The sequence below is a fragment of the Triticum urartu genome, chromosome 4A (assembly GCF_056163025.1).
Source record: "Triticum urartu cultivar PI428250 chromosome 4A, HENAU_Tu73, whole genome shotgun sequence".
Lineage (NCBI taxonomy): Eukaryota > Viridiplantae > Streptophyta > Magnoliopsida > Poales > Poaceae > Triticum > Triticum urartu.
In genome coordinates this window covers 195,588,848-195,616,104 of record NC_141876.1, presented here as the reverse complement: position 1 = coordinate 195,616,104, position 27,257 = coordinate 195,588,848, and the positions used below count along the sequence as shown (strand labels likewise).

At 45.6% G+C, this 27,257-nt stretch overlaps 1 protein-coding gene across 1 annotated transcript; it reads right to left on the bottom strand.

The window, feature by feature from the left end:
• Nucleotides 1–1,768: 1,768 nt before the first annotated feature.
• On the bottom strand, nt 1,769–25,949 carry LOC147975358 (protein FAR1-RELATED SEQUENCE 5-like). The gene is made up of 6 exons (XM_087520377.1): nt 25,776–25,949; nt 4,172–4,665; nt 3,685–4,067; nt 3,573–3,589; nt 2,293–2,569; nt 1,769–2,178 (listed from the first exon to the last, which is right to left on the bottom strand). The coding sequence occupies exons 1-6, from the start codon at nt 25,947–25,949 to the stop codon at nt 1,769–1,771; spliced, it is 1,755 nt and encodes a 584-aa protein (XP_087376503.1).
• Between the last annotated feature and the right edge of the window lie 1,308 nt (nt 25,950–27,257).

Below are 27,257 nucleotides of genomic sequence, written 5' to 3'. Positions count from 1 at the left end.
GGCGAGTCCCCGGGCCGACTGGTCGAACCCGGTGCCGGACGAAGAAAGCAAGTGTAGTAACATAATCGTATGCGTGATACTTGTCTTTCATAGATAAAAGAGGGTAGTCCCCGAGCGCTCCTCGGGGCACCCCTTGTCTCGTACTTAGTACAAAAGGTAGCATGCTACGTATTGTTTTTTTTTAATTGTAAAATCTTCGGAGGAGATTGGTGTTCCACGGTCGTTCCGACTCCTTGCCAGAATCATCTCTCTTGCATGCCTTCGGCTTCTACGCGTCGATTAGGTAGTAGGAGTCGTTGCCTAAAGCTCTACTGATGATGAAGGGGCCCTCCCAAGGGGCCGAGAGCTTGTGCTGGCCGGCTGTTCGCTGGATCAGCCGGAGCACAAGGTCGCCCTTTTGAAAAGATCTTGGCTTGACCTTCCAGCTGTGGTAGCGGCACAGACCCTGCTGATAGATGGCGGACCAACTGAGAGCTAACAGCCGGCCTTCTTCCAGCAGGTCAACACCGTCTTCTCGTGCTTCCTTGGCTTCCGCCTCCGTGTACATGGTGACCCGAGGCGAGTCGAACTCGATGTCAGTTGGGATGACAGCCTCGGCACCATGTCATAATCATATGTTTCTTTATCTTTGTTGCATTGTACATGAACTTCTGCACGTTTCCAAGCAGAACTTCACATTTGAGCGCGTTGTCTTAGGCTTGCAAACCTTAGTTTATGCGGTGAAACTTTATTTTTTAAGCATATTCTTTTCCTACATCGATTTTACATACCAGAACTTCTTCTGTAAGCTGACATGAACTTCAAAACTGTATGATTATTTGCTGCTTGCTCTTTCATGCAATACAACACCAACACATCATTTCCTGCCATAACATACCAGGACTTCTGCAGTAATATTACTTGAACTTCACAGTGTATGTTTTTCAATTTATTACTGCTTGCTCTTTCATGCAATACAACACCAGCACATCACTTCCTGCCATAACATACCAGGACTTCTGCAGTAATATTACTTGAACTTCACAGTGTTCGTTACCAGGGGATGACATAATGTTCTGCACATTGACATGACACAAGTTTGCATTGTGTTAATTGACCTATTCTAATTGTTCATGAGCCTTGCGCTCCTCCTAGGCTTTGGTGGTAGAGGTTTTTGCTTGACATGTACCTCTTCCTCTTCATCATCCTCTTCCTCTTCATCGTCGTCTTCCTCTTCATCGTCGCATTCCACTTCCTCTTCCTCTTCTTCGACGGTGTCTTCATCTTCGTCTTCCTCTTCATCTTCCACCACTTTCTTGTTGTTGGCTCTAGGTCTTGCTTTCTGTTTCTTCTCTGGCATTTTGCTTGTCTTTTCAGCATCTGCGCGCTTCGGGCATGTTCTTGCATTATGTGGTTCATACTCCTTGCATATGCTACAAAGTCTGCTGCTTCCTTTCTTTGGGTGTGGTCCCTTCTTTTGTTCCATAACTTTGGACTGCTGTTTTTGAGATTTGGTTTGCTTGATCTCCTCAGCATTGTTTCTTTCCAATAGTGTTGGACAGGTCAGCTTGTTGTGTCCCACAACCTGGTTGCACACACTGCATTTCCTGTGTCCAAGTGGCACTCCGTTCTCATCATGCACGACGACTCTTCCTGCAGGTGGTGCCTTCATTTGAGCTCTCTTGTCACTTTTCTTTGCTGTAGTAATTTTCTTCCTACCCTTTGTTTCAGAATACAATGGCAATTTCATCGTCTCTTGCTGTCGCTGCTCCATTGATTGGCCATCACCCTACTTGCATTGGTTGGCTTCAGCGGCGGCGTTGAGCATTTCAGCTGCATAATAATGAAGGTCATCTTCAATTTCAGCGTCCTCTTCAGCCATCCTTTCGTCAACATCCGCTTGATTTCCTGAATGTATTGCATCAAGCTCTTCCACAAGCCTCTTGAGAACATAGTAGGCTGTGTCATATTGCTGGTCACATCTCATCGCTTTCTTGTTAACCATCAAATTCAGCTGCAGCAAGATGTCTTGCTTCGATAGCCTTGAGCTGCCATCCGATGCGGTTGTGTTGTAGTCCCTTGTATCAAAGGTTGGTTGTGATCTTGCAGTCTTTGTGTACCGTTTGAGGATATACTTGCTTGGAAATTTGTCAGGCTTGATGTAGTCCAGTATGTTCATGATGTGAAGGCAGAACAGGCCTGCATTTTTGTGATGAAGGCAGAATACATTGTTTGTGAGCCAGCAATGAGTTTCATAAATTTTGATATGATACTACTAGTCTAGATATTTAATGATCTTGTTTTTTCGCTCACCTGTGTGTGTCCAGAGCTTGCATTCACACTCGTATATTTCCTTCTCCGGGTCAGCTACAACTTGGAATTCATGCTTTGACCAGGAAAATCTTTCTTCATCATCATGGCCAGGCTTGTTGTGGTAGTACACAAGGTACTTAGTGGGCTCTGCTGTACGCTTTGCGTGAAGTAGCGTGGCCTTTCTCATCCTATTCCTCATCTCAGTGTACACGGTTCTGGTGTACTTGATAGACATGTCTTCCTCGTAGCCGTAAGTTGTTTTTGTCACAGGATTGGTCTGCACATTTCAAAAAGTGAGATATTAGTCGAAGCAGAGTCATGGGTTTCATTTTTTTAAATTCAAAGTGCACATGTTGAAGGTAAAACAGAACATGATGGGGGTGTTTTGTACTTGTCATCATACCATGCTGGTCATTGTTTACTCGTTCTCCTTCTGCATCCGAGTTTGTATGCAAGCACTGACCCGCCTAGCAAACTTGTGTAGGTTCTGGGTCCCCTTGACAAACCCTTTCTTTAGCATGTGGTTCATGCTCTCGCTTCGTTGTGTGGAAGTAATTCTAGAACAGAAAATGTTCTTGTAATATGCTGAAATCCACATCTTCCTATCACTCCAGAGCTGCATCATCATCTAGTCGATCTCCAGGTTGTATTTGTGCACGATTTTAGCCCAGGCATCTTCAAACTCCGTTGGCATTAGTGGCCAGTTTAATATAGCTGTGAACTCCTCTTTGAATGTTTTATACTTTTTGTACAACAACACGAGGTATTCCCTATACTTCTTCATGATGTGCCAATGGCATAGCTTGTGGACGGGGTTTGGAAATGATTGTGGTATAGCTTTCGCCATCGATGGGCATTGGTCTGCATGAATTAAAAAAATGAAACTTGATTCTTTTTTTGTACTGATGGTGAAATTATGTTGTACAAGTACTTGAACTACACATCTTGGCAGTATGGTATCTAAGAATGTCACATGTATTTTTTCTTTACAGCAGCGTTGCTGAACTTCTTTGGTATTAGTGCTTGAACTTCACAGTTAGTAGTAGGACAAACTAGTAGTGCCGCAATCAAATTTTTTCTTAAAGCATTGTTGTTGAACTTCTGTGGTAGCAGTGCTTGAACTTCACGTAAATAACATGCTACATATATTTATCTTACAGATTTGTCCTTGAACTTCTATGATTTATGCATTTGAACTTCACATTCATAACTAATTTTTTTGTAAACATGTGACAGATAATTTTGCTTTCTTGTACTGCTAGTTGGACTTCTGTGCTTACAGTGGTTGAACTGCATTCTTTACATTATTTTCAGACAAAACCAATGTACCCAACCAACACAGACCCATTGACTGAAAAGATGAAGAAACTTGAGGAGTTTTTTTGAACTCACCTGTTAGAATGCAAGTTGGGTGCTTGTTGTTCATGCACCGTAGAAATGTATCGAACAACCACTTGAATGACTTTGCATCTTCGTCTCTTATCAGGGTAACAGCAAATATCGTTGACTGCAAGTGATGGTTTGTTCCAACAAACACTCCCAGGGGCATATGAAATCTGTTGGTCTTGTATGTCGTGTCGAATGTTACGCAATCGCCGAAGTCTTGATAGGCTCCTTGGTAGCTTGCATTGGACCAGAAAATGTTTTTAATTGACTTGTCCTTGTCCACTTGGATGTCATAGAAAAACTCATCATTTATTGCCTTCATGTCTTTGAAAAATGAAACAAGTTTCAATACATCATCCAAATCATCTTTCCTTGCATTCATGGCTTTCCTGCAAATCACATGCAAACATGCATTTGTTTATTTTTTGCTAGAAAAGGGTTGTGAGCTAATATGCTATTTTACATTAAAGTATGTGGGTGTTTGAATACTTACTGGTTTAGCAGGTCTCGTCCGGTCATGCTTAGGAAGTAGCTTCCATCTTCATTTTCAGATAGCATGGACATGATTGTTGTGTGCTTAACATCATGGTACCCTAGGAGCTTTACGTACTCCAAAATAGTGGGGTCATAATTCTTGTGTGAGTGCAAAAATACCAGCATGTCATCAGTTTGCATGAGCTCGTGATTATGATTGTACTCAATGTCCACTACCACGCATGTGCCATCCTCCTGCACCTTCACCCTCATTCTTGCATTGCAGTCCGTCCTCTGCGATGTTTTGTTTCGCTTCCTATTGGCCTCTGAAATAGAAGATGTGTGTATCCCTTGGAAGGCGCAAACAAAATACTTGTGGTTGTCATTTCCACTCGTCTTCCTGATTCCAAAACCAGCGTGTCTGGCATATCTGTTATAAAATTCCCTTGCTTTCTCTACATCTTTGAATTGCATCTTTAGTGTTGGTATTAGATAATCCGGTAGATCTGGCGTCTGCAGAAAAGAAAAAAAATTAATCCAAATAGCACCTTAAAATGCAATTTATGAACTTGTTATCCTGGAGGGAGCAGATAATGTGCAGATAATACAAGATGCGTATATAAATATTTTTTGTTTCACTTACGTGCGTGTATGATCGCAACTCCGGCGGTGTCGGCTGCTGTCCCTCTAGGATGGGGCATGGCGGAGTAATCATAGCAGGATGCAGCAGTGGATCACGAGGAGGAAGGAGGGCTGAAGATGGCCTCTCTCTTGTTTGCGTCCTTTTTGCTTGAGGTGGTGGTGGAGGTATTGCGATCCTGGTCTTGGTTTGCTATTTTGTTTTGTGAAGCAATCCATCTACCTTATGCCCTGTAGAATTCTGACCTGTAGCAGCAGCAGGATCAAACGTTGGTAGTGTGCAGATCACTCTCCTCCGTGTGTGTGTTGCTGTTGGATTTGTCCTGGGATCCGGTTTAGTTGCTTCGCTTTGGCATTGATGAGGCACACCAGGATAACCTCCAGAGTTACATGCAGGACTTGAGCTAACCCCCTCATCCATCGGCGTGCTTGGGAGTCTGCTGGTGGATACAAAGAATCCGCGGGGGATTTCCGGCGTCACCCAATCAGGTGGAGGCGCAAACCTGTGCGGATAATGCTGTGACCCATCATCTTGGAAGTATCCGTGTGTTTCGGGTGTCATCCATTTTTGGTCTGGAGTAGGTGGGTAATGTTGTTGGTGCGTTTGAGGTGTGACCCATTGAGGGGGTGGTGCAACGTCTACAGGCTTTGGATTGTGTACTTGCTGCTGGGAACTTCTAAGCTTCTTCATGCGTCTCTCGTCTTGCTGACATAAAAGAAAAAAATGTCTATTAGCACACAAGTTATATCTGCATATACCTTTGTAACTGAACTTAGCATTATTCACAGCCTGAACTTCTCATATAAAAGTGGTGAGAGTCATCACACTATGCACTGAGCTGAGCATTTGTCGATGCCTTTGCACCTGAACTGAGCACCCTTCACAGAATGAACTTCACACCATGTTTTTTAATTCTACAGTATTTGATTACTTATATGTACCTGAACTTAGAACTCTCCACAACCTTAACTTCTTGTTTTGCAAAGGGGAAATACTATCTACAGTTAAAAAACCTGAACCTTCATGAAGTTTTTGAATGGTTGGACTGCTAGTGCATACCAACCTAACCTTCATGTCATATCACATGCATGTTCTATTTTCCTTTTATTTTTTTGCACAGAACCAGAGACATACCAACCTGAACTCTAGCACACTTACTAGTTGAACTTCACATGGCTTTTCCACATGTGAATGTGAATGCAGGAAAATTTTATAGTGGTTGTAGCCTGGACTGAGGCTCACATACTACCTGAACATCACATGCCTGTAAGCAGGCAGGCAGATTTTACAATGCTATTTTGTAGCCTGGACTAAGGCTCATACACTACCAGAACTTCACATGGTTGTAAGGAGGCAGACAGATTTAAAAAAAGCTTTTTGTAGCCTGGACTGATACCCACACACCACCTGAACTTCACATGGCTGTCAGAAAATAACAAACCGAAGGAAGGAAGAAGTTCAACCATACCCTGGCTAGAAGGTCGGCCAACCTTTTTCCAACAGCTAATAGGCCACCTTGAGAACAATTCATCGTGGAGGTATGAGAGGAATTCAGTGGCAATCCATGTCTTGCAGAGGGCACGAAGTTCATCTTCACGAAGCAAGAAGGTTAGAGAAGGCAAGATTGAAGAAGAAGGCAAAATTGGGAGGAAGTTCATGTACTGTAGGCAAAATTGTGTCTACAATAGCTTGCTGCAGACACAGCTATCACAGCCACAAACCTACGCCCCGTGATTCGTGCTGAGTGTGTGTGAGAGAGAAAATAAGGAGGGTTTTGGGGAGTTTTTGCGGTCGGTTTGCCTGACAAAGGCTGCAGGTGTGGGGGCAGTATCAGTGGCCCAGTTGTTTGCGACAGGGGAGTGACGAGGACAAGACCCATGTGACCAGCCAGATGGAACCTCTAGCCATAAGGAAAAATAGATGCGACCAAAATAAGATGACGTCCCATGCAACAAGTACTTGAAAGAGGGGGTCCTTCTGCGCATCAGGAGGGCAAGCTACCGAGCCCACCGGGCATGCTACTACCTACTCTACTCTTGATTAGTACCTATGCACATGTGCTAGTGTTTTCCATCTCATGGATGCTTGTGCTAACCCATCGTGGAAGATGTAGAGGACCAGCAAGCTTGTGCATGTGTGCTCACTTTCTTGGCTGCAACGTTTCTCTTTATTTTCTCACATGCGCTCTCTATCACTTGTACTTATAGTTTCCTCAAGAGAAAACAACTAGAAAGAAGGACATCTCTCTTAAAAAAAACTATAAGAAGCAGATGTACCTTTGTGGAACGGTCAAAATTATACTTTGAACTTGAATACAATTTGTGAAGGGCCGCCGTCGCTCCTCCACGGAACCGTCAAAATTATACTTGCAACTGGAATAGAATTTGCGAAGGACCGACGTCTCACCTCCGTCGAACCATCAAAACTATACTTGGAACTGGAATAGAATTTGCGAAGGGACAATGTCCCACCTCCGTGGAACTGTCAAAACTATACATGGAACTGGAATAGAATTTGCGAAGGAACAACGCCCCACCTCCTCGGAACCGGCAAAATTATACTTGGAACTGGAATGCAATTTGTGAAGGGCGACATCCCACCTCTGCGGAACCGTCAAAATTATACTTGGAACTGGAATAGAATTTGCGAAGGACCGACGTCTCACCTTCGTCGAACCGTCAAAACTATATTTGGAACTAGAATAGAATTTGTGAAGGGATGATGTCCCACCTCCACGGAACCGTCAAAACTGTACATGGAACCGGACATTGAAAACCTGAAGCCCCGTCGATAGGACGACCGAACCGGACGCCCATCATACCACCCTGCGAACCATTTTTATGTGAAAAGGGGCTGTCGTGAAGACCAATAAAAGGTTGAACCGCTTGATCACTACCATGGAACCGGAGGATCGCAAGGTGAAGTCCCGGTCAATGGGACGATGGAACTGAGCGACAACCATGCCAACCCACCAACCATTTTTTTGAAGAGTTGCCCATCGAAATACCAACAAAAGGGTGGACCGCTTGACCGCCATCGCTGAACCAGAGGACGAAAATGTGAAGCCCCATTCAACGGGACAATGGAACCGGCAACCCACGAACCGTTTTTTTATGTAAAGGGAAGGGCCGAAAGACCAACAAAAGGTTGGAACCGGCAACCTGCTAACCGCTCGATCACTGCCGTGGAACCGGATGATGAAAATCTCAAGCCCCAGTAAACACGAAGACTGAACCGGCCGCCGCCCATACCACACCACGAACCGGTTTTTTTCTTTTTACATACAGTTACCTGTACGTGTGTGTTTCCATAGGTAGGCGTACTTAAAAACCAGTGCTCAGGTATTTAGAAACATATACATATGTACAGTCCGTATAGACATTGCTGAAGTTTTTGATACGTACATGTACTAGCTAGCACTTGAGCAGCTTTGCACACATACACAGCTGAAAATGGGAAATATCTCAGGTTCCACACAACGCTGTTGTAGGTTCGCTTGAAGTATGTGTTTGGACCCGTCACGTCGAATGAACCGAACCTACACTCTGTGGTCCATGTATGTCACGTGCGAGAATACGAGGCCGTAACTTGTTGTCGTATGCAGCGGAACCTGCACAAGTTTTTTTGTTAAGGCATGGAACCTGGAATGGACACGCTCGTGATAGCAAAACAAAGGAAAGCTTGGACTTGGACCATAGGCCGCAGGCTTTTGTCAGCCCATGAAGCATAAAGTGGTCAGTACTTGGCCTGCCACCCCACCTCCAATAATTCATCAAAGAGACTGAATATAGAATCGGACCACGCACTTAGTTCGAATCACGAGGCAACACCAACGGTTCTGATAGCTATTTCTGGAGCAAGCTATGATAGAAAATCCCTCTCCTATATATATATAGTGATCCAAATATATATATGTTGTGGTTCTGTATGCAATCCCATCGCACAACACAAACGTCTTATTAGCACCAACCGTTTGTGTTCTTATCGGCCTTCAGACACATTTCTGATTACAGACCTGTTTGTCGCGTATCACACACATCTTGTTAAGTTGAACCATTTCTGTTCTCATGTCTCAACGCAAACAGTTCATCCGAGTGAACCGCATGCCATATATCACACACACCTTTGATCTGGCTGGCCGTTTCTTTTGAGTTGCCTAATCACAAATAGTTCATCCAAGTGAACCATATGCTATGTATCGCACACGCCTCCATCTGGCTGCCCGTTTCTTTTGTTCCTCCTCATTGCAAACAGTTCATTGAACTGAACCGTATGCCCTTCATCGCACACTCAACTAAAACTAGAACCGTGTTTGATGCAACCATCATCGCAAACGTTTTACACATTTTTGAAAGTTTTCATACAACACCGTTTGTGATTATGGCATCACACACAGTTTCTCGAAGGGTCTCTGATCGTAGTGTCGCGTTAGCAGCATCCTGCAGTAGTGCCAGTCCGTTCTTTGGTCCATCCGCACCACTGCCACCACGCCAACGGGCGAGACTCCATTCTTCCTCATGTACGGAGCCAAAGCGGTTCTCCCTCATGAGGTCCAACATCGCTCCACACGGGTCTTGGCATTTGATGAGGCACGCTAGGACGCCACGCGGGGGTTGGACCACGTGCCGGGGAGGTAACGCCGTCGTCAAGCCTCGCTCCGGGCGGTAAGGTACCAACAGGCGCTGTGATGATACCACTGCCGCAGCGTCCGCTCCAGGACGCTCGAGCTGGGTGATCTCGTCCTGAGGCAGGTTCTCTCTAGGGAGGGGATGCATAAGCTCTTAGCCATGTGGGATGGCCCGTTTAGGATTGTCGGCGTCTCCAGGCCTGGCGCCGCGCGCCTGGAGACGCAGGATGGGATCCCCATCCAGAACGCGTGAAACATCCAGCACCTCCGGAAGTTCTACCCATGAAGCAAGGCCCAGTGCCTGTGAAGGTCCCCGCTCGTGACAGTCTCCGGAGAGCCACCCTCGGCCCTCGGGAGCTCCCTCCCACGTCCTAGTGGCAGCACTTAGCTCCGCGCTAGTGAGAAGACTAGTCTAGGTGCCGGACGGGGCTGTTCATTTGCTTCCTTTCTGTAGTTGGTTGCCCCCTTTCTTTTAATGGAGTTTGGAGTTCTTGCATTTTGGATTGCCAAGTTGGATTTCCCCCTCACCTTTTCTCTTCGCCGTCGGTCTCAGCCCTTGAGGGGCGGTAGTTGCCCGTCTCTCTGGTACGCACGTCTCGTGCACAGGGGCTGGTCAGGTGTGTGCATGCATGTTGGGCCCGCCCCGCGCCGAGAACCCGCTTCGCCATAGCCCTTTCCCCCCTAGGGCCATGGCTTTTTCTATCCTCGTGAGATACCCTCGAACGAGCTCGTGATTTGCGCATCTTCTTAAGTCCGTGGCCTCGTGTACCGTGACCCGATGCACTAAGCCACGACTAGCCCACGCCTGGGGACTCGCGCAAGGAAGAACTGGACACCCAACAAAATTTTCCAACAGTTCTGTAGCTTCACGATGTCTCCTGACGCCAGCAACCCCTGAGCCAGCAGCAAGGGGACCTCATGAGATGATGGAGGGCACACCATCACGAGGCGCGAGACTAACGCGAGTGTATCAAGCTGAGTTATCCTACCGCACCTACCCACACATGAACATAACAACACACATCAGAACAATAAGCATAACATAGTGGCATAGGTACCACGGTTCATTACACGTCCCAGTAGGGCCCTCTACTTTTTAAAAATGTAGGGAAAAGGAAAGGCTAAACAAAAGTGGCCTGCGCGACCACCATAGCTCCTGAGGCCGGGCTCCGGAGGCCTCCGGGCTCTGCCCGGGCCTTCCTCCCACTTCACCGGAGTGCGTCGACGAGACGATCCACTGCCGTCCTCGAAGCAAGCCCGGCGATATGGCGGCTGGTCATAGCTGCCGCTGCTCGTGCTCTCGTTGGAGGAGCCGCCGCTGCTGAACAAGACGCGGCCAACGCCAAGGGCTAGCTCATCCTCGGCGTCGTCGCGGCTGTCGTCAAGGCCAAGCTCATCATCACCACCATCATCTTTGGGTCAGCACCCTCTGCGATGGCCATCCTCCCCAAACACCCTCATGAAGAGGGTCGCAATGCTGCAAAACTTGAAGTGGAGGGTGCACCTCCCGCTCAAGCCGCACGCGCAGGCAAAAGCCTGCCAGCCACGGGCCAGGGACACGTTCTCAGCGGCTTAAACTTCGACCCCGACCCACGAGGTCTTGCTACAACAGCCATCAGCCTGCAGCCAGAGGCCGTCAGGCCCCGTGGCCGATAGCTCGCCTACGAAAAAGCGGGGGAGAGAGAGCCAGGTGCCAGTTGGTGTCTCCGACCACACGACGAACTCCGGGAGTGCCTCAGCTGAATGGAAGCATGGCCGAGGAGGCTGGGCAACCATGTCGCGCCTCCCATTGTTGCAGGGGCTGCCTCGCCCATGGCGTGCTTGCGGAGGCGGCTCGCCCTCTCTTGGGAGGTGGCGAGTCAAGTCCCTCCTTGGGGGCCTTCCCCTACTCCGCGGCAGAGAACTTCCTCGTCGGCGCCATGAGGATTGCGGCAAGACGGAGAGGCAAGAAAGAGGAAGAAGAAGCAGGCGGCGATAAGACAGAGATGAGCAAGGGGGCTCCGCCCCTCTGCTCATTTATAGCCCGAAGGAGGCCAACCGCCGGCCTCCACGATCCAACGCAATGATGGCCTTTCCCTGCATGCGGTGAAGTCTTGTCAAGTCAGGCGGTTGTCGAGGCAGCATGGGGAAGAGGAGACGCCCACGTCCCATCAATCACCACGCGTCGACCAAGGCCGCAGGCGGTTAGGGCCCGCAGCTCTCCGCATTTGCCCTTTGGCTTCGCCTTGAAATGGGGGTACCCAGACTTGCCTGCCTGCGGCCCACGGTGTGGCTCCCTTGATGGCCCAGTACAGCCCAACTTCAGCAAACAACAACACAAGACCCTCGCCAGGGGCCAAGCCTCGGGAGGCGGACGACACGAAGGCCTCCTTGGGGGTGCAGCCTCACCGGGCTGGCTCCCGATGAGGGGAGATATCTATGCAAGATGCACCTCGCGAGGTTCACATGACGTGAGCCATGACGACCAAGACCAGGCGGCGCCAACAGGCACAGTGTACTAGTTTCCTCTTTGGCGCTAAGGAGGCAACCGCAGGCGCGGGTCCTGAGGAATCAAGCAAAGGTTTTCATATCAGTGCAACAAGACCAAGACTGCCAGGACGGCGGGACGGAGGTCATCACGGAGCCCACCGTGGTGTCACCACCAGAGGCTTTTGCAGGCGAAGACTATTTTGTTCAGGATAACTTGTATTAGTTGTCTCCCTTCGAATTTGGCCGTTGTGGGATCCCTTCCCGCCTATATTTGGGAAGAGGACCAAGGCCACTACAAATAGGACTTAGCCACCACTATAGAGAGGGGAGGATCCATTCCACCCTAACCAGCTCACCAGCTCATCAAGCACAAGAACACCTCACCTCCTGAGGGTGTTCCACCACTGTACTAGTTCATCCTCAGCCCCACGAGGCAATCCACTAGAAAGCTGGATTGGGTATTACAACGCAAGGTGGCCCGAACCAGGATAAACTGCTGTGTCTCTTGTCCCTTGGGTTCGTTTAGCTAGGCCTTGGAATCATTGAGCGGGAAGACTGGGGAGAACGAGTTTCTTCGCACGCACCCTAGAGTTCGAACCTCTGAAGGGTCTGCGGAACCCCGAATCCGACACGGTCCCCGGTATGGGACTGTACGGTAGTGCATCTGTGGGCAGGATTTGGGCAAGGCCCGTGTAAATTTACCCTTTCGCCCTCACTTACCCCTTCCTTGTGTTAGACCTATATATATCCCTCTTTCTCCTCCATTTTAGGGGAAGCTAAGAATAGATCTAGACATTGGAGCTTAGCTCATGTACCACCCCTTGTGGGACTCCTCTTGGGAGAGAAAAGACTCCATTGGAGCTCAAGGCCTTCATTGGAGACGATCATTAGGAATTTAAGACCCCCTTGAGGGAAGGAAATATCTAGATCATCAAGACCTCATCTCATTAGGATTTGAGATGAACATTACCATGTATCCTGTTTACCTTTGATTGTTCATGTACCTTGTGGATCTTGTGTGTTTGTTGGTCTAGTGGATGTGTGATTGGACTAGTAGTTGTGTGTTCCTCTTGTGATTTCCCCTCTTGGTCTTCACATTCATCACATTCTTCGTGGACCCCCTCCAATTCATGAAAGAACTCCACTTAGGGTCTCCACCCTACAACATCATGTCTCACCCTACTAATGATGAGCTGGGGGAGGCTACATCACGCACGGCTCCCTTCGTCGACAACACAGGGCCGTTATCCGGGCTTCCTTGGCCTAGGTCCAAACCTAGGTGGAGTCCCTTTGGTTAAAGAAGGTCGCAATCTTCATGGACCCCCCTCCAATTCATGAAAGATCTCCACTTAGTGTCTCCACCCAACAACATCATGTCTTACCCTACTAATGATGAGCTGGGGGAGGCTACATCATGCATGGCCCCCTTCGTCGACAGCACATGGGCCGTTCTCCGGGCTTCCTAGGCCTCGGTCCAAACCCCAGCCACCAAGGATGAAGGGCGGTGGAGTCTCTTTGGTCAAAGAAGGTGGGCTGGGATGACCAAAGTCTTTGGCCTAGGCGACTCCGGCGCAGTCACAGTAGCCGGAGGCCTCCACCCCCACCACTACGGTGGGTGGATCCGAGGTGACTCTGCCCAGCACTCTTGACCGTTGTCTAGTGTTCCATGCCGGGATTACTTTGGTACCTTCCTACCAAACTTACGGCAAGGTTTACATCAGGTCCGATACACAGCATGGCATACATGATAGACCCTATGGCTGAGGCATATGGGACGACACTCATCTTTTCTCTATCTTCTGCCATGGTCGGACATTGAGCTGAGCTCAATTTCACACCTTGCAACACAGGCAAGAACCCCTTCTTGGGCTGATCCATATTGAACTTCTTCAATATCTTATCAAGGTATGTGCTCTGTGAAAGACCTATGAGGCGTCTCGATCTATCTCTATAGATCTTGATGCCTAATATGTAAGCAGCTTCTCCAAGGTCCTTCATTGAAAAACACTTATTCAAGTAGGCCGTAATACTGTCCAAAAGTTCTATATCATTTCCCATCAAAAGTATGTCATCCACATATAATATGAGAAATGCTACAGAGCTCCCACTCACTTTCTTGTAAACGGAGGCTTCTCCATAAGTCTACATAAACCCAAACGCTTTGATCATTTCATTAAAGCGAATGTTCCAACTCTGAGATGCTTGCACCAGCCCATAGATGGAGCGCTGGAGCTTGCATACCTTGTTAGCATTCTTAGGATCGACAAAACCTTCCGGCTGCATCATATACAATTCTTCCTTAAGAAAGCCGTTAAGGAATGCCGTTTTGATGTCCATTTGCCATATCTCATAATCATAGTATGCGGCAATTGCTAACATGATTCGGACGGACTTCAGCTGCGCTACGGGTGAGAAGGTCTCATCGTAGTCGACCCCTTGAACTTTTCGATAACCCTTAGCGACAAGTCGAGCCTTATAGATGGTAACATTACCATCCACGTCCGTCTTCTTCTTAAAGATCCATTTATTCTCTATCGCTCGCCGATCATCGGGCAAGTCCGTCAAAGTCCATACTTTGTTTTCATACATGGATCCTCTCTCGGATGGCATGGCTTCAAGCCATTTGTTGGAATCTAGGCCCGCCATTGCTTGTTCATAGCTCGAAGGTTCACCGTTGTCTAACAACATGATTTCCAGGACAGAGTTGCCATACCATTCTGGTGTCGAACGTGTCCTTGTGGACCTTCGAAGTTCAGTAGCAACTTGATACGAAGTACCTTGATCATCATCATTAACTTCCTCTCTAGTCGGTGCAGGCACCACAGGAACATCTTCTTGAGTTGTGCTACTTTCCGGTTCAAGAGGCAGTACTTCATCGAGTTCTACTTTCCTCCCACTTACTTCTCTCGAGAGAAACTCTTTCTCTAGAAAGGACCCGTTCTTGGCAACAAAGATCTTGCCTTCGGATCTGAGGTAGAAGGTATACCCAATGGTTTCCTTAGGGTATCCTATGAAGACGCATTTTTCCGACTTGGGTTCAAGCTTTTCAGGTTGAAGTTTCTTGACATAAGCATCGCATCCCCAAACTTTTAGAAACGACAGCTTAGGTTTCTTCCCAAACCATAATTCATATGGTGTCGTCTCAACGGATTTAGACGGTGCCCTATTTAAAGTGAATGTAGTTGTCTCTAGAGCGTATCCCCAAAATGATAGCGGTAAATCAGTGAGTGACATCATAGATCGCACCATATCCAATAGAGTGCGATTACGATGTTCGGACACACCGTTACGCTGAGGTGTTCCAGGCGGCGTGAGTTGTGAAACGATTCCACATTTCCTTAAGTGCGTACCAAATTCGTGACTTAAATATTCTCCCCCACGATCTGATCGTAAGAATTTTATCTCTCGGTCACGTTGATTCTCTACCTCATTCTGAATTTCCTTGAACTTTTCAAAGGTCTCGGACTTGTGTTTCATCAAATAGACATACCCATATCTACTTAAGTCATCAGTGAGAGTGAGAACATAACGATAGCCACCGCGAGCCTCAACGCTCATTGGACCGCACACATCAGTATGTATAATTTCCAATAAGTTGGTTTCTCGCTTCATTGTTCCGGAGAACGGATTCTTGGTCATTTTACCCATGAGGCATGGTTCGCACGTGTCAAATGATTCGAAATCAAGAGACTCCAAAAGTCCATCTGTATGGAGCTTCTTCATGCGTTTGACACCGATGTGACCAAGGTGGCAATGCCACAGATATGTGGTACTATCATTATCAATCTTACATCTTTTGGTATTCACTCTATGAATATGTGTAACATCACGTTCGAGATTCATTAAGAATAAACCATTGACCAGCGGGGCATGACCATAAAACATATCTCTCATATAAATAAAACAACCATTATTCTTGGATTTAAATGAGTAGGCATCTCATATTAAACGAGATCCAGATACAATGTTCATGCTCAAAGCTGGCACTAAATAACAATTATTGAGGTTTAAAACTAATCCCGTAGGTAAATGTAGAGGTAGCGTGCCGACGGCGATCACATCGACCTTGGAACCATTCCCGACGCGCATCGTCACCTCGTCCTTCGCCAGTCTCCGCTTATTCCACAACTCCTGTTTTGAGTTACAAATATGAGCAACCGCACCGGTATCAAATACCCAGGAGCTACTACGAGTACTAGTAAGATAGACATCAATTACATGTATATCACATATACCTTTAGTGTTGTCGGCCTTCTTGTCCGCTAAGTATTTGGGGCAGTTCCGCTTCCAATGTCCCTTTCCCTTGCAATAAAAGCACTCAGTCTCAGGTTTGGGTCCATTCTTTGGCTTCTTCCCGGCAACTGATTTACCGGCCGCGGCAACTCCATTGCCGTCCTTCTTGAAGTTCTTCTTACCCTTGCCTTTCTTGAAACTAGTGGTTTTATTGACCATCAACACTTCATGTTCCTTTTTGATTTCCACCTCCGCTGATTTCAGCATGGAAAATACTTCAGGAATAGTTTTCACCATCCCATGCATATTGTAGTTCATCACAAAGCTCTTGTAGCTAGGTGGGAGCGACTAAAGGATTCTGTCAGTGACCGCCTCGTCTGGGAGGTTAATGTCTAGCTGGGACAAGTGGTTGTGCAACCAAGACATTTTGAGTATGTGCTCACTGATAGAACTATTTTCCTCCATCTTACAACTGTAGAACTTGTCGGAGACTTCATATTTCTCGACCTGGGCATGAGCTTGGAAAACCATTTTCAGCTCTTCGAACATCTCATATGCTCCGTGTTGCTCAAAATGCTTTTGGAGCCCTGGTTCTAAGCTGTAAAGCATGCCACACTGAACGAGGGAGTAATCATTAGCATGCGACTGCCAAGCGTTCATAACATCTTGGTTCTCTGCAATGGGTGCTTCACCTAGCGGTGCTTCTAGGACATATGCTTTCTTGGCAGCTATGAGGATGATCCTCAGGTTCTGGACCTAGTCCGTATAGTTGCTGCCATCATCTTTCAGCTTGGTTTTCTCTAGGAATGCGTTGAAGTTGAGGTTGACATGAGCGTTGGCCATTTGATCTAGAAGACATTTTGCAAAGGTTTTTAGACTAAGTTCATGATAATTAAGTTCATGTAATCAAATTATTTAATGAACTCCCACTCAGACAGACATCCCTCTGGTCATCTAAGTGATACATGATCCGAGTCAACTAGGCCGTGTCTGATCATCATGTGAGATGGACTAGTCATCATCGATGAACATCTTCATGTTGATCGTATCGTCTATATGACTCATGTTCGACCTTTCGTTCTTCCGTGTTCCGAGGCCATGTCTGTACATGCTAGGCTCGTCAAGTCAACCTAAGTGTATTGCGTGCGTAAATCTGGCTTACACCCGTTGTATTCGAACGTTAGAATCTATCACACCCGATCATCACGTGGTGCTTCGAAACAACGAACCTTCACAACGGTGCACAATTATGGGGAACACTTTCTTGAAATTATTGTGAGGGATCATCTTATTTAAGCTACCGTCATTCTAAGCAAATAAGATGTAAAACATGATAAACATCACATGCAATCAAATAGTGACATGATATGGCCAATATCATTTTGCTCCTTTTGATCTCCATCTTCGGGGCGCCATGATCATCATCGTCACCGGCATGACACCATGATCTCCATCATCGTGTCTTCATGAAGTTGTCTCGTCATCTATTACTTCTACTACTATGGCTAACGGTTTAGCAATAAAGTAAAGTAGTTACATGACGTTTATGTTGACACGCAGGTCATAAATAAATTAAGAGAACTCATATGGATCCTGCCGGTTGTCATACTCATCTACATGCAAGTCGTGATTCCTATTACAAGAACATGATCAATCTCATACATCACATGTATCATTCATCACATCATTTTGGCCATGTCACATCACAGGGCACATGCTGCAAAAACAAGTTAGACATCCTCTAATTGTTGTTGCAAAATTTTTACGTGGCTGCTATAGGTTTCTTAGCAAGAACGTTTCTTACCTACGCCAAAACCACAACGTGATATGCCAATTTCAATTTACCCTTCATAAGGACCCTTTTCATCGAATCCGATCCGACTAAAGTGGGAGAGACAGGCACCCGCTAGCCACCTTATGCAACTAGTGCATGTCAGTCGATGGAACCTGTCTCATGTAAGCATACGTGTAAGGTCGGTCCGGGCCGCTTCATCCCACGATGCCGCCGAATCAAGATAAGACTAGTAACGGCAAGTAGATTGACAAAATCAACGCCCACAACAACTTGTGTTCTACTCGTGCATAGAAACTACGCATAGACCTGGCTCTGATACCACTGTTGGGGAACGTAGCAGAATTTTAAAATTTTCTACGCATCACCAAGATCAATCTATGGAGTCATGTAGCAACGAGGGAGAGGGTAGTGCATCTACATACCCTTGTAGATCGCGAGCGGAAGCGTTCAAGAGAACGGGGTTGATGGAGTCGTACTCGTCGTGATCCAAATCACCGATGACCGAGCGCCGAACGGACGACACCTCCGCATTCAACACACGTACGGTTGGGGAAGACATCTCCTCCTTCTTGATCCAGCAAGGGGAAGGAGAGGTTAATGGAGATCCAGCAGCACGACGGCGTGGTGGTGGAAGCAACGGTGATCTCGGCAGGGCTTCGCCAAGCTTCAATGAGAGGGAGAGGTGTTACGAGGGGAGAGGGAGGCGCGAGGGACTTGGGTGCGGCTGCCCTCCCTCCCATCCACTATATATAGGGCCCCTAGGGGGGCACCGGCCCTAGGAGATCCCATCTCCAAGGGGGGCGGCGGCCAAGGGGGGACTTGCCCCCGAAGTCAGGTGGGGCGCACCCCACCCCTAGGGTTTCCAACCCTAGGCACAGGGGGAGGCCCATGGGGGGCGCACCAGCCCACCAGGGGCTGGTTCCCCTCCCACTTCAGCCCATGGGGCCCTCCGGGATAGGTGGCTCCACCCGGTGGACCCCCGGGACCCTTCCAGTGGTCCCGGTACAATACGAGTGACCCCCGAAACTTTCCCGGTGGCCGAAACTGGACTTCCTATATACAATTCTTCACCTCCGGACCATTCCGGAACTCCTCGTGATGTCCGGGATCTCATCCGGGACTCCGAACAACTTTCGGGTTACCGCATACTAATATCTCTATAACCCTAGCGTCACCGAACCTTAAGTGTGTAGACCCTACAGGTTCGGGAGACACGCAGACATGACCGAGAAGACTCTCCGGTCAATAAACAATGACGGGATCTGGATACCCATGTTGGCTCCCACATGATCCTCGATGATCTCATCGGATGAACCACGATGTCGAGGATTCAAGTAATCCCGTATACAATTCCCTTTGTCAATCGATACGTTACTTGCCCAAGATTCGATCGTCGGTATCCCAATACCTCGTTCAATCTCGTTACCGGCAAGTCACTTTACTCATACCGTAATGCATGATCCCGTGACCAAACACTTGGTCACATTGAGCTCATTATGATGATGCATTACCGAGTGGGCCCAGAGATACCTCTCCGTCATATGGGTGAGAAATCCCAGTCTCAATCCATGTCAACCCAACAAATACTTTCAGGGATACCTGTAGTATACCTTTATAGTCACCCAGTTACATTGTGACGTTTGGTACACCCAAAGAACTCGTACGGCATCCGGGAGTTACACGATCTCATGGTCTAAGGAAATGATACTTGACATTGGAAAAGCTCTAGCAAACAAACTACACGATCTTGTGCTATACTTAGGATTGGGTCTTGTCCATCACATCATTCTCCTAATGATGTGATCCCGTTATCAATGACATCCAATGTCCATAGTCAGGAAACCATGACTATCTGTTGATCAACGAGCTAGTTAACTAGAGGCTCACTAGGGACATGTGATGGTTTATGTATTAACACATGTATTATGATTTTCGGATAACACAATTATAGCATGAATAATAGACAATTATCATGAACAAAGAAATATAATAATAATCATTTTATTATTGCCTCTAGGGAATATTTCCAACATTTAGGACTTTGAAGCCACTATAATGAGTGCATGAAGGCTTGAACGAAATATACAAGATGCCACTTCACAAATTTTGTCCATAGTCTATTATAGGTGTTGCGTCACCTTTTAATTGGGTCAGGCCCATGTAGTTTCGAAATACTTAAGTATAGGCTGTTTTTAGAGTTTGTGTGTGTGGGGAAGGAATTTAGGGTTGGTTTCGGACCCCTCCTACAAGGGTCCACGAAATCCCCCTACTCCTCCATATATATAACCCTTAGGCATCGTTTAGACTTTGGGTTTTATTTAGATTAAAAGTTTCCCATAGCTGCAACTTCACGTACTTCGTTTGTGTTCAACGACCAGACCAAGACGTCATAGAACCCCACTTTCATCAATAAAGTTTTCCTCTTACATTCGCAATATCTAGATTGCAATCTTAGTTTCTTTCTTGTTCTTCATTTGCTCGGAGGAAATAGACCCTCGTGGTCAGGTTGATCGTGCTCCAGCATGGTCAATAATCCCTCAGAAGTTAGTTTAGCGATCGCTAAGGCACGACGTCATCACATGTTCATAGTCGGATTGTCAAAGTCGACTCCCACAGAAAATGATAGCTATCTCATCGAAACATCGGGACACCCCTAGGTAGTTTTTAGGCCAAAATTTCAGCAGGTAAAAATATTTATTCCCAATCCTGTTTTAGGCTTTTCTGAGTCTTTTGAGACACGTGGCATCATTGTAATTTTTTATTGCACTTTTTGGTCGTCTTGCCCTGATTTCCAAAAAATAGTAAAACAAATCGTGTCTATCCTATTATTTTGACTTGGGAAGAGTTTTCCGACACCCGCCATTACAATGATTCTCGGCAAAAAAAGGAGCGCAAAAAAACAAAGAGCGCCAAAATAAATCTAGAGTGTGCTTTTCCCTTGTTTATGTGCCGCGCCGTGTTTTCGTTAGTGTTCTAGGTTTACGGCTCTAGCACGGTCTAGCCTAGGACCCGCGCAGTACAATCATTGAGCGTGTATTCAACCTTAGATCTCTGAATTGATTGTTGCTAACATTTTTGCTACAATGTCATAAGCCTTCCCAGCTCCACATTCATCTTCATTGTGCGTTTGACAGCACCTGGCAATTTCTCTGTCCAAGATTTGGGAGTTCTGAATACAATGGTCACCGATCACCACCTGCTGCTGGGTAAGAACAGGTTTTGAGATTTTCTTGACGGATTTGTGACACACCACTACCACCACTTTCTAGTAGTCTGTAGGATCATATTCTTGTGTGAATCTATTTCTGCTAACCATGGCAGGACGACAAGCCGACGAGATTGACTGGGAGAACATGACGAAGAAGGAGCTTCATGATAAATTTTAGCAAATGCTCGGTCAACAGGTGGAACACGTGATGGCCAGCTTTGGAAAGGCACTGGATAGGATTGATGACATTGAGAAGTCAATTGACACCTAGTTGGATGCCAAGTTCGATGAAGTACTCGTGTGTCGGAGAACATGACGAAGAAGGAGCTTCATGATAAATTTTAGCAAATGTTGGGTCAACAGGTGGAAGACATGATGGCCAGCTTTGGAAAGGCACTTGAGAGGATTGTTGACATTGAGAAGACAATTGACACCAAGTTGGACGCCAAGTTCGATGAAGTACTCGCGTGTCTACCACAACCACCACCCGCCTCTGCTCCATCATTGCAACAACATCAACAACCACCTCCACGTCGTGATCCAGTAGCACTACAAGAAATACGTCAACTAGTGACCTTCTGTCAGTGACCCTGGAAGAATTTGTCATAGATCTATGACCATTTCAGACCAATTGGTCAAAAGCTGTTCGGGGGGCTCCAAATCCTAAACTATAACGACCATTTTGGTCAGAAAGGTCGTAATTTCCTTATACGAAATGGTCATAAAGCAAACATCGCTGGTCCGCTGCCTTATCTCTAGTTGTTAACGACCAATATAGATGGTCATAGCCTTGTAAATTGTGGTGGGTTGTGATGACTAGGCGCCATCTCATCAATTTTGCCTATGTGTCATGTCCATGTGTCAATTTTTGCCATAGGTTGTGAAGCAACCTATATTTCTGTCATTCCCAAAATTCCCCAAAAAATCTCATAAGTTCTTTGGGTCATATCTTCATCAAATATGTAAAAATCCTTCCTTGCCTAGTTCAAAAATCATTCAACAATTTTTCCTATTTTGTTCACAACAATACTTTGTGAAGGAAGTGCTATTTATATATTCTTGATTGCCCTCGAAATTTTGGGGCACTCTTTCCTATCCAAATCATTTCCTCGTGACAAAATTCAGCTCCATTTGCCCAGTAAATCTTCGTCGGCAAATTTCCAAAGTTTTTTTCTACCTAGAAGCATTGTGAAGGAAGTATCATTTTTATATATCCAAATGACATGAAATTTATACAGTTCCTTCATATGCCCAAATTATCACCCTCCTCCAAATTGCAGCTCAGTCAAATCATCTATGTGACCCCAGGTTCAATTTATATTTTATGGCCAGATTGGCACATTGCAAAGCAAGTGTTATCCAGATCCCTCCTATTACCCTCAAACTTTTTTGACACTCTTCCATAGCAAAATCATTACCACATGATAATATTCAGCTCCATTTTCCTGGTAAATCTTTCTTAGGAAATTTCCAAAGTTTCTATCTCGAGTGTAGCTTTGTGAAGTAAGTACTAGCTAGGCTTACCCAAATGATCTGAAAATTTACCAGGGCATGACCATACCTATGTAACTTATCCCAAGTTTTTGTCTAGGGAATAGCATTGTGAAGTACCACTTTGGCATGTCCAAGTGGTATCAATTTTCTACAATGCTTTCCTATGCCCAAATAACCATCCCCCACCAAATTTCAGCTCAATCCATTCATTATTTTGAGCCCAACTTCAACATTCATATTTCTGTCCAGTGTGGTACTTTGCAAAGCAAGTACCACCTAGGCTCCTCCTTTTGATCTAAAAAATTGTGAAGACAATGTTCTTAGTAGATGATCATCCTCAACCAAAACTCACGCCCATTGGCCATGTGCATTTCCCGTATCGCTAATCAAACACTTGGTTGCTAATTCATGTTTGAGCATAGTTCGGTCTCCTCATGAGAATATTATGTTGTAATTTTATTCCTAGCACCTTCCTGAGGAGTACCCAACCCCCTAGACATGCCTAGGCTGCCCAGAACACATGGCAATGCCACGGTCACGTGGTGACCACGTGGCGGGCATGCGAGTTTACGCGCTCTGGAGTTGGGGCCCTCGTCCACCATCCAAACCTCGATGTATCGCCACCAAACCATGTATGTCTGATTAAATAGATACTTATATACCTAGAAATAATTTTTGGAAAAAATAAAGAGCAAACTATAAGGTAGATGCAGTTCAAAATCGGCAGAAATTTGTCTTTTTCACAAGTGGTGGATCAAAACTTTTGACACCCAACCATTTTGTCAATTATGCATTAAATATGGCCTAATATTTTAGAAAAATGATTTGGTCCAATTTTGCAACAAATATATGGTAGGTCCTTCACAAAAAGAACTCAATTCGGGCACTCGAAAAATGGAAAATGAATTTTCCGTGCAAAGAAAATAAAAACTCCCTTAGGAAACATTGTTTGGAATTCCAAGATGCACCATTGTGCACAATATGAGATCACTTGAACAAACTATACCATCAATGTGGCCATAAGATTGATCATTTGGCTTGAAATCCATTAATCTTCACGCATGATAGCTCATTTCTGAGAACACTTTTTTAAAATAATTGCTGTATTACAAGTTTATTATTTTTCCTGGAAACTTGGTCACATATATGACACAATGCAAATATTTTCCAATTTTTTGCTTTTTTTGAATTTTTTATGCCCATTGCGAAATGCGATCAAAACGGCGGGTTTAACCGTTCCTAGCTAGTGGTTTAATCTTGGAAAACTTTTGATGTTTCTCTCATTAAATATATACTTATGTATCTAGAAATGATTTTTTGAAAAAATAAATAGCAAACTACGAGGCAACTGTAGTTCAAATTTCACCCGCTTTGTACTAAATCAGCGGAAATTTGTCTTTTTCACCAGAGGTGGATCAAGGCTTTTGACACCCAACCATTTGGTCAATTGTGAATCAAATATGGCCTAGTATTTTAGAAAATTGATTTGGTCCAATTTTGCGACAAATATATGGTAGGTCCTTCACAAAAAGAACTCAATTCGGGCACCCGGAAAATGCAAAATGAATTTTCCGTGCAAAGAAAATAAAAAGTTCCTTAGGCAACATTGTTTGGAATTCCAATATGCACCCTTGTGCACAATATGAGATCATTTGAACAAACTATGCCATGAATGTGGCCATAAGATTGATTATTTGGCTTGAAAGCCATGAATCTTCAGGAATGATAGCTCATTTCTGAGAACACTTTTTAAAAATAATTTCTGTATTACAAGTTTATTATTTTTACTGGAAACTTGGTCACAGATAATGACACAATGCGAAGGTTTTCCAATTTTTTGATTTTTTTAAATTTTTTATGCCCGTTTCAAAATGTGGTCAAAACGGCGGGCTTGACCGTTCCTAGCTAGTTGTTGAATCTTGGAAAAATTTTGATGTTTCTCTGATTAAATAGATACTTATGTACCTAGAAATCATTTTTGGAAAAAATAAAGAGCAAACTATGAGGCAGCCGCAGTTCAAATTTGGCCCGCTTCCTACTAAATCAGTGAAAATTTTTCTTTTTCACCAGAGGTGGATCAAAACTTTTTACACCCAACTATTTGGTCAATTGTGCATTAAATATGGCCTAGTATTTTAGAAAAATGATTTGGTCCAATTTTGCAACAAATATATGGTAGGTCCTTCACAAAAAAAGCTCATTTCGAGTACTCAAAAAATGGAAAATGAAATTTCCGTGCAAAGAAAATGAAAACTCCGTTAGGCAACATTGTTTGGAATTCTAATATGCACCCTTGTGCATAATATGAGATCATTTTAACAAAATATGCCATGAATGTGTGCATAAGATTGATCATTTGGCTTCAAAGCCATGAATCTTCACGCATGATAGCTCGTTTCTAAGAAGACCTTTTAAAAATAATTGATGTATTACAGGTTTATTATTTTTCCTGGTAACTTAGTCACATATAATGACACAATGCGAAGGTTTTCCAATTTTTTGAATTTTTCATGGCCATTTCAAAATGATGTGAAAACGACGGGCATGGCCATTCATAGCTAAGGGTTGAATGTTGCAAAAAATTTGAAGTATCTCTGATTAAATAGATACTTATGTACCTAGAAATTATTTTTGAAAAAAATAAAGAGAAAATTATGAGGCACCTGTAGTTCAAATTTGACCTGCTTTCTACCGAGTCGGCGGGAATTTGTTTAAATGACCAAAAATAGCTAGAAGGATCGAAAATGCATAAAAATTGGTAATCATCCATAAAATGTGGTCTATATTAAGTGAAAAATTTAGTGATGGCAATTTGCAAAATAGTTTTGGTAGTTGCTTCACAAACCCCCCTGTTTTTAGCACTAAGAAATAATTTTATATTTTTGAACCAATCAAGAGGCAGCCCACGGATCACCCCCCACTGTAGTTGATCTGAGTCATCCACACCCTCCGGCCTCCCTCAGTCCCTCGATCCAGCGTCTCTCGCTCACCTAAACGCACACGCACGACACATCTCCTCCCTCAGTCCCTCGATCTAGATCTAGATCCACATCGCCTCCGCCTCCCTCTCCCCAATCCAGATCGCCGTCGCCGCCCCTCCGCCACCCAATGCCATCCATCCTCCCTTCCTTTGCCGGCGTCCCTTCCTCCCAACAACCTCTTTGCCTGCGTCCATGGCAAGGATCCAAAGCAGTTCAGCCGGCGGCAGCCATGGAGCATCTCTCTTCCTCACCCCATAGCCGGCGGCAGCCATGGCGCATCTCTTCCTCACCCCATAGCCTGCAGCGGCCATGGCACATCTCATCCTCACCCCATAGCCGGCAGCGGCCATGGCAGGTCACCAGAGACGGCCGGTGCGGGAGGGCTTCAACTCTTCTCAGGCAGGGCGGCCGTCGTCAAGGTCAGCGCCAGTGGGAAGACCCAGGTGGGAGGGCGGCGCGAGGAAGAAGCCCCCGTTCCGCCTCGCAGCGGACGACACCAAGCCCGTGCTCCGCGAACTGGTTAGTACGTCCGTCCGTTCGTAACACGCACAGATTTGTCACTGGATTTTTCATGGTGGCACTGCTGAATGGATTGGGTGCTGCTCTTGGTGGTGTGCAAATCCCGCGTTCTGAACACATGGAGACCGAGTAGGCCGTGCTGCGGCTGGCTCCCTTCCCCTGAAGTCCGGCCGCGTCGCCCCGCCCCTCTGTTAAACAACATCATGTAATTTTCCTTAGTGCCGTACCTGCACTTGTAGGGTGGCTCTGTGTTTTGGGAGTCCAGTGGTGGTGAGCTAGTGTCTACTGACCGCATGATCATGAGTGATCAGGGCTGTGTGGGGTGTGTCAAACGATTAGGCATGGTCTCTGCCTTCAGATTTTGGGTCAAGCATGTCAGCTGAGAAATAAGTAGCATGTGGTGCTTTGGCCTTCTGATTTTGTACACATTACTACTGAATTTGTTTCATGTATGTGTCTACTAATCATCAATTACTACTAGTTGGCTTTTGCATGCTGACCACTGTTGATAATTAGATACTAGGTATGTGATGCGCTAATTGTACAGCTGCATTTCCAAGTTAATTCAGTGTCGGTGTTGATTTGATGCCCATGTTCAGAAACAAATTACAATAGGCTAAGTAGGTTAATCTTTTTGGTTTGTTCTCGTGCAGGTGATTGACGAGCTGATCTTCTTCCACTAGTGGTAGGGGAGTGATGCTGGAGCAGTACATCGATCAGCAGATCACCCTGCCATTTGGGCAAGGAGAAGATGGGATGGCCCTAATGCAGTAACATCACCATGTGGCAAATCCAGGAGATGGACACACCATTGGTGCCTGGGTGATGGGATAAAGTAATTGTACTAGTGACACGATATTTGTGCTTCCCATTGATGTTATGTGTGAACTGCTAAAATGTGTGCTTCTCGTCCAATCTATGTTGATGTGCGCTCGTGCAATTGTTGGGTTTTTTGCTGTGCACTTGCACTTGTAGAACTATTTTTTGTGGACTTGTTGGGCCATGAACCCTGCTGTGTAGAGGAGATGATTGATGATTTATTGTATTTCGTGTGATGTCTTACTAAAATGAAATATATTGAAATATAGTATCATATTGTATTTGTTTTCTAATGGGCCTATCCTGAAATGTGCATGCTT